The 12,821-nt window shown below is 33.6% G+C and overlaps 1 protein-coding gene across 1 annotated transcript in view; it reads right to left on the bottom strand.

The window, feature by feature from the left end:
- Nucleotides 1–11,338, bottom strand: part of LOC121372350 (E3 ubiquitin-protein ligase rnf213-alpha-like) — a 47,552-nt gene extending 36,214 nt beyond the window's left edge. The window contains exons 1-6 of the mRNA XM_041498653.1: nt 10,801–11,338; nt 6,254–6,407; nt 5,269–5,489; nt 3,208–3,360; nt 1,245–1,622; nt 65–180 (exon numbers count right to left, since the gene is read on the bottom strand). Of these exons, the coding sequence (XP_041354587.1) occupies nt 65–180; nt 1,245–1,622; nt 3,208–3,360; nt 5,269–5,489; nt 6,254–6,407; nt 10,801–11,334 (1,556 nt within the window). The 5' untranslated portion in view covers nt 11,335–11,338. The remainder of the gene's footprint in view (nt 1–64; nt 181–1,244; nt 1,623–3,207; nt 3,361–5,268; nt 5,490–6,253; nt 6,408–10,800) is intronic.
- Nucleotides 11,339–12,821: the final 1,483 nt, after the last annotated feature.

Genomic DNA, 12,821 nt, shown 5'->3' with positions numbered 1-12,821 from the left:
GCATTGCTGGCTCAGCACAACATCCCAACATCGTCGTGGCCGGCCTTATCACCGGACATGGCACCTATCGAACATGTCTGGGATGAAATCGGACGTCGCCTGCAGGCTCGCGGACATCCTGGTGGTGTAATTCGATTGGTTCTCAGCGTCCTCACTGAACAGTAGACGACTTCCCATTGGCTGTACATAATGTAAATCTGTATGTATATGGTCACTCTATTGAATGTCGTGAAACAAAACAAATGAGGTGTTATGTTAGGTGTTTAATTGTTTCTAGCCAGACATGATAGGTAAATAAACATGAATTGCTGAAGACGGCAGTCATTAAAGATGCCCTGTGTTAGGATTATTTAACGACTAGTGATCTTATTCAGATATAATCAATGGTCATACTCCACTGAAGGATTAGAGGTGACGTGAAATAAATGAGTTAACCATGCCACATGAGTAATAACCTTCAATTAAACAAAATGCAAGTCCATGTTAGTTTTTGCGAAATGTATTAACGAATACGTATGCATGCAACATGCCACCAAAAAATTGTACTGCTTTAACGTTAAAACAGAGGATTGACGTTATTAACAAATCTGAGAAAGGCAATTTAAGTGCGCGAAAGATCAATGATCATTTGTGTAGGACATTCTTAGATTAATTCTATTTTAAAAAGGAAAGCTGATGTTCTGTTTTGACAATAATGTTTCAGCCAAACGAAAAAGGCAGAAGAGTGACATTTTTTTTTTTATAACAGCTGCGATATGCTTTAATATATGGGTTTTAATTTTGAACCTGTATATAAGGGTCACCTGTCTATAATGGCCACTTTTGTCAGGACCCTTGGGTGACCGTTATATACAGGTTTGACTGTATAATATACTGTGCCAAATAAGTTTAGCAATTACGTACAAGATATGAAATACAGACAACCTGATTGGATGTTGAATTTATTTGTACACATTATTTCATTGATACAGCATTTCTGAATGTAGCCAGCAGTAACATGTTGTCATGGTGTCAACGTCGTCACTTTAATGTCAACTGATGAAACAGAGGGGTACATCTACCAAAATGTTGAGAGAGGCTCAATAATGTGTGTGTGCACCAGCGGCATTGATGACAGCAGTACATCGTCGTCTCATGCTTCTAATGAGACCATTAATCTCAGGAACAGTAATTGCGTTCCATTCCCGGTTTAGAGCAATTTGTAGGTCATGGACATTAAGGATATGAGGATGGTTTTCGCGTACCCTACGGCCCAGTAGGTCCCATGCATGCTCAATTGGGGACAAGTCAGGGGACTTTGGTGGCCAGTTCAACACTTGGATGCGGTTCCGCTCAAGAAGATTAGTGGTTAGCCTAGCAGTATCTGGTCTAGTGTTGTCATGTTGAAACAGAAAGCCAGGATGCTGCTGCAGGAATGGAATGACCACTGGTGTAATGATCTCGTCGCAGTAACGTTGAGCAGTCATGTTTCCGTGAATGAAAACGAGCTCTGTTTTACCTCCACCATGAATGCCGGCCCAGACCATGACGCTGCCACCGCCATATCGGTCATGCTGAATGACGTTGTCTGAATCATATCGTTCTCCCCGTCGCCTCCATACACAACGCCTACCATCTGCAAACTGAACACAAAACCTGGATTCGTCTGTGAATAATGTCTGATCCCATTGTCTGCGTCACCAGTGTTGGTGTATTCTGGCCCATCTCAGACGTTCCTGAATGTGACGTGCTGTCAGGGGAACAGCAACAACAGGGCGACGTGCTTGTAATCCTGCAGCATGGAGACGGTTACGGACAGTTTGAGCATGAATTCTAGTGCCTGTAGTTTGTAGTTTGCTGCGAAGTATGGGCTAAACGAGGAGCACTTTCGAACCTGTGACGTCAAGATAACGTCACTAAATACCTATCTTCCCTTGGAGTAGTTAATCGTGGTCTACCAGAACGTGGTCGATCTCGCACTTGCCCAATTTGGTGTACGCGTTGTCGGAGTCGTGATATGGTACTGTCATGAACACGAAAGTACTGAGCGACGTCGTGTACGCGTTGGCCGGCGTTTGCATGTGCAGTACACATAGCGGCGTGCGATATGCCAAATGGTGTTCTTTTCATTACCCAAAAAGCGACAGGGCATATGCAACTAACATATTACCAAGTTTTATCACTTTATTTTAATTTATTTGGAAGCAACAGTCATTTACAAAAACTTGCTAAACTTTTTTGGTTAAGTATATTTTTCAATGCAAAATAAACCACCATTGTCAGTGTCAAAATAACTGTACTATGAATTGGCCATACATTAACCCACATACTGAAATGATAATCGGAGTGTTTTCTTAGTTAATTGGTCCTTTCTTTCCGTGGCCTGCACATGTGATTCCTGATTGGCAGGTATATATTTGCATGGTATCCAGTTATGGTAATTGATTGCCACTGTCACACATACAAAAGTACTTGCCAGTTTTTTATGATCACAGGGTATTGTGGGATAACCTGCCGCCCCTACAATGTTAATGGACATTATCAGCCGTCCTGCTTTATTACTGTAAATAATTCTGTAAAACCCTTGATTAAGTAGACTTTCCCATCTAAAATCACAAAACTGACCAATTACGTAGTCTCAAAGAAAATAAAATTATCACTTGCGTATCGTGAGTGGTCGTTTTGCTCCAACATACCAATAGGCCTAATAATATGTATTTGTTCTTTGGATTTTTTAAAAGAGAAAAATACTATATAACTCCATTTCGTTCTGTTGATGCAAATTGAAATATATTTAGTTAAATAGTTTATTATACTATCAAATCATTTATGTTGTTTTACAAGTCTGGTTGATTAAAGCGAAGCGCTTTCTCGTAAATTACTGCTTTTGTTTACATTGTGCATACAGGATTTGGTCGGAACCAACGTCACTTCGCCCTGAGCTATAGTACCGGACGCCACAAAAACGAAACAAAATGGCTGCCCCCAGTTAGTAGGAATAATCACATTTTTTCATTAACTCTAAAATTATGCATTTTTCATTTCTTAAAGTGTCAGTATGTGTTGGCTGTCTGGGTATGCATCTTTCCAACACATAAGGCTCATGTCTGAGTTTAGTCTCCCTTTAATGGATAAAATTTTAAGTTGTTAATGACAATGCACACATTTAACATGGTAAAGCTGGCCCTAACATGACACACGTTTTTTAATTCTTGTTTATGTACATACCAACTGGGGAGGTGCTGGTTCCCTGGTTAAGTTTCCAATGCGATATACACCCTTGGAGTTGATCATTCCAGCCTGAGACAATGATGTCACTTCCACAGAACCATGGGACTGACTCACTTCCTTCAACCATTGCAAAAAGCGACATGTGTCCCGCTAAAATAATATATAACATTTTTAATATTGCCAGTAAAATAATATTCAAATCTGTATTACCACAGATACACAAAGTCAAAACAAACAGAAACAAACTGAAAACTGTTTTTAATATACTGAAGGCCAAAAGAAACTTTACCATAGTTTTAAATCACTCTGGTGTAAAAACAACAAAAGATAGTCGCATGAGGTAAAATATATTGACTAGATCAATATGTCAACATTAACATAACTAAAAATGAGTGTCATTCAGCATCTGATAATGACGTCACATTTTCCCAAAGCGAGGTGGTGTACACAAATTGAGCTTTCAACTTCATGGACGACATGCAAAGCATACAGACAATCACTCAAGTCCAATAACAAGTCACATTAATAGCGTGTGTGATCACCCCTTGCCCCAATACAAGCAATAATTCTCCGATGCATAGAAAAAATCAGTCGTCTGATGAGGTCACGTGGGACGCGTTGCCATTCTTCTTGAAGGGCCTGGATCAGTTCCTTTTGGTTGGCTGGAGGGTGTGGTCGTTGTCGAACACGGCGATCCAAAACATCCCAGAGGTGTTCTATGGGGGACATGTCTGGGGAGCATGCAGGCCACGGCAATACGTTTACGTTGTTGGCTCTAAGGAAGTTCTGTACAATTCTGGCTGTATGAGGTCTGGCGTTGTCTTGCTGAAAAATGACACCACGTGGCTGCCGTTGGAGAAATGGTATTGCAGTTGGACGAAGAATGTCATCTCTGTAACGTTGAGCTGTCAAGTTTCCGTGAACGATGACCAATGGTGTCCTTTCCTGTGCACAGATACCTCCCCACACCATGACACTCCCTCCACCATATGGTACGACCTCCTGAACGCAAGAAGCCGCCACTCGTTCTCCCCTATGGCGGTACACACGCTGTCTTCCATCAACTCTGAACAAAGAGAACCGGCTTTCATCAGTGAAAAGAACCCGCAGCCAATCACGTCGCTGCCAACGTTGTACAGTCCTAGCCCATGTCAATCTCAAACGACGATGTTGTGGTGTCAGTAAGTGTCCTTTATATGGTCTGTAAGCCCTTATTCCATGAGTCCTGAGTCGCCTGGCCACTGTCTGTCTACTAACCTTGTGACCTAAGGCATTCATATGGCAAATGCTAATTTTTATGTCACTTGTTCAAGTGTTGATAAAATCCTTCAGTATCTCTATGGTATTTCATCATCTCAAGCATTTTTTTTCTTTCAATATTATCTACTGCAATCAGACACACATTTAAAATTTTAAAAATATAATAGGTATTCTCAAAGTACAGATGGGTGGTGCTTAACTTTTGTGCAGGTGTATATGAAAAAAAGTAATGAGAAAAGGGGTTTGAGATTCCAATGTCCTAATAACAAAGTACAAACATAATAAAACAAACTTAATAACTTGGTTTTGAAAACAATGTGAAGATGAGTGAATTTTTTAGATAACACATATTAAAATATATCACATTGAAAATAATAAAAATTAAACAGGTCTTCATATGTATACATTACAAAATAATACTTTTCATTTCAAAAGATGCAGTCCACTTTATTTAAAACTGTATTTAATAAAATTTGATAAAAAGTAAAGTTTAAAAAAAAAGCCAGCCGAATTAGCAATTGATAAACAGCAATTTAGCTGCTAGTTAAAAATGAATTGGTCAAGATGCCAAGAAATGTTAAAGAGAATGAGAAAGAGAAGTTTTCTGAGATCTGTAATGTGACTTTTGATGCAGCAAACAATCAGTTACCAGGGAGAGGTTCAGAGGGTAAAAACTCTCCTTTTCAATACATTTTCTGGAGAAGCATACTTGGACTCCCCCATAAACGTAGCTGGCCACAGACTAGACCACCCCTGCATAAAATACCTGCACATGCACCTGGTTACTCAAGAACTTACCAACATTTCTGGTAGATTAGGGTTGCTCTTCAGTTCTCTCCACACTGATTGACAACTTTGTAAAAACATGTTGTAATCACACTGCTCATTACAGTCAAACACTAGTGGAGCATATCCCGTGGTGGCAGCATGTAGACAGTTCACTTTATGAATCTCATGGTCTCCTTCTCCAGCAGAAATATAAGCCAGATCCACAAACACCTTCAACTCTTTTAATCCAGCTAATGTCAAACAATAACAAAAGTCAAACAATCACTATTGTAACTATTAATTTCATTTAAATTTTAATGTCTGAATGATATTTATTTTGAAGCACTGACTTTTTCATTGTTGAACACAAATAGTACTATAAAAATGGTAAAATCACACAAAAAATTTAACTGGTTTCTAAATGATATTTATAATTAATATACAGTGAAACCATTCTGGCAACAGTCTGGTTATAATGGGTATCTTGTTTAGATAGGGTTATTTTCTGTACTGATATTTAAAAAGGGACCATAGAAAGCATCCGTTTTCATGATAATTTTGTTTGAGGGATTTCACTGTAATAACAGTTTTACATACGATTTACATTAATAATGTACATATGTAAAACTGAAATAACAATAATGTATTCATATTTTCTATTTAAAACATGTATATAAAAGTACATAGTGGACAATGTATGAGGAAGTGTGGATTCATGAAACATAATTCAAGATAATGACTTTATGAGGCAAAACATCTCGAGAGTGGATCTACCGAGGTTTGATCCTGTGAAAAAGCACCTCAGGCGAGCACTCTACTGACCGAGAAAGATTCCGCCCAAGTGAGCGAAAGTTATCAATGTGTAAAAAATTAATCCACTATTAAAAATTAACCTTTTTTATGCAATTACTTAACTGTTTTGGGGTTTTTTGGACAAATTTATGTGATTTAAAAATGAAAAAATGTCACATGATTATATTTACAAATAAACCTACATGTATGGTCCATTACAAACCTTTCATGGAATCTCTTAGCCAATCAACAAGGGGCTTGTTTTCTCTGAATGCCACTAAGCTTTCGATTTGTTTATTAGTAACATCTTCCAACAACGTGCATGTTTTCAGAACGGACTGATCCATCTTTCTCATAGCTACATTCCTAGTTGTAGTCTAAAAAGAAAATAACAAAAGAAATTGAATTTCTAAAACATTTTATGTCACTTAATGCAAAGGTTAAACAAGAGGCCTATTGGCATATAGAGCTCAATTATTTAATTTACAATTTTGTCAATAGCAAATGATTCTGAACAACAAAACCATTATCCATGGCGTTGTTTTAAATCTGCTTAGGTAATGTAGCTTTAGGGTAATTCAAACAGTATACAGAGAATGATGTTTGGATACCACATATTATGGCTGCTATATAGGAACTGTAATTGGCAGCTGTGCATTTTTTACATACGGTTTTCTATCACTTGGGAATAGTTGTCTAAATGTCTTCATATATCTGATCAGCTTGAAGTAATACAAAATCTTAATGACTCATTGGTATACATTCACTCAAAGTCAAATAAATTTTCAATGTTACATTTCTATATAAATCTTTTAAATTTAAAATTCTTTGAGTAGATACATTGAATATTTTTCAAAATTTTTATAAAAATTTCAATTCCAAAAATATCTCTAGACTTGTTTCTTAAGACTGCTCCAGAGAATTGTAACACCAAGTTTTAGAACTATCCCAACAAAACTCTAGAAGACAGACTTTCGAATTTTCTATTTAAATTTAAATCTTTTAAAGGGACATTCCTGAGTTTGCTGCAATTTTTAAGATGTTATCGACTCACAGAGACTTTTTAACAATTGTAATTACATATCAAATATATTTTGCATCATATAATATCAGTGGCTGTATATTAAATGTGTTTCTGATCGTTCTAATATTTGTACTAGGTTAAATTTTATTTTATTTCCTAAAAAAGATTTTTTCGCACATACAAAATTATTTGAAGACAAAAACCAGTTTGGGCTTCTTACAAATATTAAGTCGACCAGAAACACATTGAATATACAGATACTGATATTCTAAACAAGAAAATATATTTAATATGTAAGTTTAATCGTAGAAATATTTTATTAGTTGGAAACATCTTACAATGTAGCAAACTCGGGAATGTCCCTTTAAACAGCAAATAATTTTTTTAAATTTGACGGCATGTGCAGAACAAACACTGTCTGAATGTCGATACCCATATGCATTTCATTTGTTTATACATATATTTTAAAATTATAATAATAAATAAAATAACAGTATAAATGTTGAAGATTAAATATATTAATTTTGCATTGTTACAAATCTGCTGTTGTGTCTATTGATGCTATTTTTAGCTACTAATATTCGCGTCACAGTTCGTTACACATGGCTTTCCCCCAGTTCACAGTTAGGCCTATTGTTCTGATGGGTGGCAAAAGCAATTTCCACATGCAGACGAAATAAACATTGCATAAATTAGCAACTGTTAATTGTCAACCGATTTTAGCTACAATGTTACAGTACATTTTGTTACAGATGCTATTGTGCATTGAAGAAAATATAAGTTCCTAACTTAGAAGCGTAGTGTTTATTTTGCTTTTTATTTTATTCAATGAATTAGAAAATTAAAAATATTTGATCATAAATAATAAATACCATTATTAACACGACGTTAGCCAGGACTGTAGCAATCGGTGCAGACATATGTGTGTTTTTTCCTATTCCATATTCATGTATTCTCCCCCACTAGACTATGCCTCCCCCACCCCAAATGTCATACACATGTGTCTGTAAGCATGTTTTTAAGGAAACAAAAGGCCCAATTTAAATATTGTAAAAATAAGTAAATTTATTTGGCTTTGAGTTAAAAATCTGCTGTTCTCAAGTCTGCTATAAATTCACGAAGGGTCAAACCTCTTGAAAGAAAAATACAGACTATTCAACTCAAATGAAGTAACATGAAATCAAGGTTCCCCCAACCCTCAATGCAGCCTAACATATTAAAACATCAATTTCATTCTGGCTGACTGTTTCTTTGATGTAGCTTACCCAAGTGTAAAAACGAAAATAATGTTTATTTGTTACATGGGGCAAGCACTTGTTATGACACAGACTCACAAACTGTCGAGTGGGTGTAATAATAAATTAGTTGACAACTAGTAATACATTGAGAAGGTGTGGACAGCTGGACTGGTTCATAGTTGTGAACGTTTTACCTCACAGACATGGTAAGTGTCTCATTGTTGAAAAAAATACATATGCCAGTGGTGTAATTAATTGTGTTTTTGTAAGTTTTAAAATTATTTTTTGGACATAAATAAATAGCAGTAATAAATGATGATAAACATCAACATAAACTCACTGCTATAAGGACTACAAGTCTTCTTGCGTGAACATTCATAGTTTGTTAACAAGTACATTGCATGGTTTGTTAATAGCACTTTTACAACAACAAAAATTATTTCAATATTGTGTGCATATTAGTTTTTAACCAATATAGAACATTCAGCTTTGTTCTCTGTGCAATTAGAATTGTTTCTAGTAAAATATTAAAGACTTATGGAACATTTTATGATAAAGTTTTCAAGATTTTTTTTGGTTTTTGTCATCAATTAACCAATATTTGTCTTCATAAAGCTATTCAATTATTCAATATAATTTGTATTGGTTTAATGCTAAAAGGTTCTGTGCAACAGAATAATATGCAAATAACCAATTTATGCTACAAACCGATATGCAATAAAGTGGATTCGACAGTACATGTAAACATTGACAGACAGATGCTGTATTAGAACATTTTAAGCTCCACTGATGAATGTCATAGGAGAGGTAAATTTTTAAATTTAAATTAGAGCTGGGCTGTATACTATATATACTGTTCGGTATCGGTATCATGTCACTACCAATTTACCATAGTACAATAGCAAAATTTCGTTATTGAAATTCTTTTCACGCCATAGTAAAGCACTAACAATATATCTAACGAGTGCAAAATGGATCAAAGACTTGTGTATGAAATTTAATTTTATTTAGATGAAATTAGCAGGTGAGCCTCAACTCATGCATGCATTTAAAGCCCAGTATACCAATAATATCGATCAATATTGGTATCGGTATTGGTATTGAGTGAATACCGAATACTGTACTGATACCAAGGTACATGTACCCAAAAATACTGATATTGATACTGAACCTCAAATTTCAATACCACCCAGCTTTAATTTAAATCTGTTATATTTAAAACTCTAGAAGAAAACAGATTATTAAAAATTTTAATATTACATTTTTATTTACATTTTAAAAATTTAATAAAAATTCTAAATTATTTCTATTAGTTTGTGTAGACTGACCCAGAGAATCGCAGTATCAAGTTTCAGAAATATTCAATCAAAACGCTAGGAAAAGATAAACTTTTAAATTTTCAATGTTACATTTATATTTGAACTTTTTTTAAATTTAATAACATTCTAAAATTAGAAATTTCACAAATTTTTCTCTAATAGTTTGGGAAGACTGCCCGACAATAGCTATACTAAGTTTCACAACTATCCAATCAAAACTCTAAGAAAAGATAGACTTTTGAAATTTCATTATTAAATTTCTATTTCACGTTTAAATTAAAAAAACAATTCACACATTCAAAATTTCCCAAATATCTCTCTATTTGTTTGTGAAGACTGCCCCAGAGAATCATAGTACCAAGATTCTGCACTATCCAATCAAAATTCTAGAAGATAGACTTTCAAATCTTCAATATAAATTTTAAAAACATTTAATAAAAATTAATAAAATAAAAAATCATTTAAAAAAATAATAAAAAATAAAAATTCTATTAGTTTGTGAACACTACCCTGAGAATATTTATACTAAGTTTTAGAACTATCCAATTAAAGCTATAGAAAAAGACAAAACTTAAATTTTCAATGTAAAATTCTATTCTAGGAGAATATAGACTTCCAGATATTCAATTTAAATTTTAAAACATTTAATAAAAATTCAAAAGTCCTAAATTTTTCAAAATCTCTCTCTATTGGTTTGGGAAGATTTCTCCTGAGAATACATATACTAAGTTTCAGAACTATTCAGTCAAAACTGATCCTGTCTAAACTAGATAAATATTAGGTCCCCAGCGTAATCCGGTTTAGACAGGTTTCACTATCCAAAGTTTCAGAATAGTTATCCCATCATAACTCTATGAGATATGAGTTTCGAATTTTCAATTTAAATTTTAAAACCATTTTATAAAAAGTAAAAAATAAAAAATTTCCAGAATATATCTGTATTAGTTTATGGATGGAGTGCACCAGAGGATCATTATACCAAGTTTCAGAACAATTCAATCAAAACTGTAGACAATAAGACTTCAATTTTCAAAAGAAAAGTTGACAGACTGTTGGAAGAGTGCCAGACAAACTGGTATTAGAAAAGCTCCGTTGTGAACAAATGGGTGAGGAAATAAACAATGATATAAAACAGTCAATATCAAAAAAATAATTAACTAAATTTTATTATATATCAAAAGTTGCATACCAGATTCAGTATTTCCTTGACTGGTTTGAAGTCTCCCTTGAAACCAAACAACTCCTGAATCTGCATGATTTCAAGAGCAGTCTTCTTACACTTATCCACCAAGGAGAAAGTTTTGAGTTGTTGAATTCGTTCATCCACCCATTGGGAGCTGTCATTGTCATTCATCAATGAAAACTCAAGTTTGATTCTTTCATAATCCTCGCGGAACACATAAATTTGTCTTTTAATTTCATCAAATGAGATTGTGCCATTTCGTATTTTCAAGCTTAGTGTATCCCATTGTTCTTTAGCATTGTTCCAAACAGCAAGAATGGATTTAAAACTGTCATCCAACTTACTGTTCGATCCTGCTTGCACCCAAATTTTCTGAAACAATCCACTTTCTTTCAGCCTTTCAAGTTTAGGAATAACTAAAAGGAGGTCATCAGGAATTTGGAATCTATTGACAGATGGTGTATAGACTGCAACATCAAAACTGTCTTGGCTTTTAAACATGATAGATTTACAGAGATCTGTAAGCAACTTCTGATCCATTGTATCTCCAGTTTCATGAATATCCCTTGATAAATTTGCAGTATTCACTATAAAGAAAATAACTGTTAATAAATGTACATGTTTATTAATCAGTTTATGTATATGTACACTGAATATCTGTACACTTTAATCCCTAGGTTAATACCTGAAAAATCATTAAAAATTAAAATATAACTTGGTTTCCTGATATGGTAGTTCTAGCAAAATTAAAACCGATTTCGGTGGAAATTGTTGGCCAATTAAGCCTTTGTTTCATTTAATCTATTACTAATGAGAATTTAAAATCTTAAAAGGAAAATAAATAACAAAGAGGTACTAAAATTAAACATTCTTCATTTATTACACTTTTATTTTTTGTGTAGTGTCAAAATTAATAACTACATGTATAATATTGGGGATTCATTGTCATGCATATAAACAAAACAGCTCTTCAGTTATTATTATTGAGCTTACAAGCTGATGACATGTATAAAACATGACTGCACACATTTCCATAAACTGTATTCTCAACAACAAAAGGAACACAATTATGAATTATGTTTATTTGTTAATTTATTTCAAATTATTCAGTTTGAATTCCATATTTTTTGTCTATTAAAATTATCAATGCCTTGTGTGAACATTTTAGACTAATTTTGACAGAAGAAATTGCTTCAAACTAAAAAAAAAAAAAATTGTGTTTCTTTTGTTGTCCAGTGTAGATCATAATAATTGAAACAATATAAACAAAATAATCAACAAACATGACATTTTATTACAAAAGGATTGGGCACAAGTTATCCAACTTCTCCTATATTTGTTGTTCCATTCAACATGAAATGTTAATTATAAACTTATCACTGAAAGTTTTATTCAACATGAAATGTTAATTAAACCTATCAGTGAACAACACATTTAAAAAAATTGAAATGTTAATTATAAACATATTAGTTCTCTATAGAAAAATATAGTCACTCCATCGACTACTTTTTGGACTTAAAATATTCTTTTAATAAAAATATGACTTTATTACATGTTAAAATATTACTCTATGGGAGTTGATACCTTTTTTCCTACTTAATATTAAAATGTTACTTTCTGGTACTTTCTTGTAATTGATGCTTCTATTTCTTCATTTATACAAGAATACCTAAACTTCATGCCACTTTAATTATCAAACTGCACTGATAATGTACACATTTTTGGGCAAACAACGTACAAGCTATGTAACCAGAGAAAAGTTAAAAGAAAAAAAAAATGGGGGGGGGGGGGGCATTTTGAAACAGCTAGTACAGTTATTTTAAACAGAATTTGAGCCTTAATTCTATTTTGAAAATTTAGGTGAGCCTAAAAATTTATTAATATACATGTACATTTATTCATCTTTCTGTTTCAAAAGTAGAATGATGTGAAAATTGTAAAAAAAAAACATTTATATTAAAAACAAAATAATAATAATAAATGAATAACAAACAAAATAAATGTAAACCACATGTGATGGCCAGAGG

The sequence above is a fragment of the Gigantopelta aegis genome, chromosome 4 (assembly GCF_016097555.1).
Source record: "Gigantopelta aegis isolate Gae_Host chromosome 4, Gae_host_genome, whole genome shotgun sequence".
In the NCBI taxonomy this organism is placed as follows: Eukaryota; Metazoa; Mollusca; class Gastropoda; order Neomphalida; family Peltospiridae; genus Gigantopelta; species Gigantopelta aegis.
The sequence above is the reverse complement of the archived record's forward strand: the minus strand, read 5'-3'. Positions and strand labels throughout refer to the sequence as shown.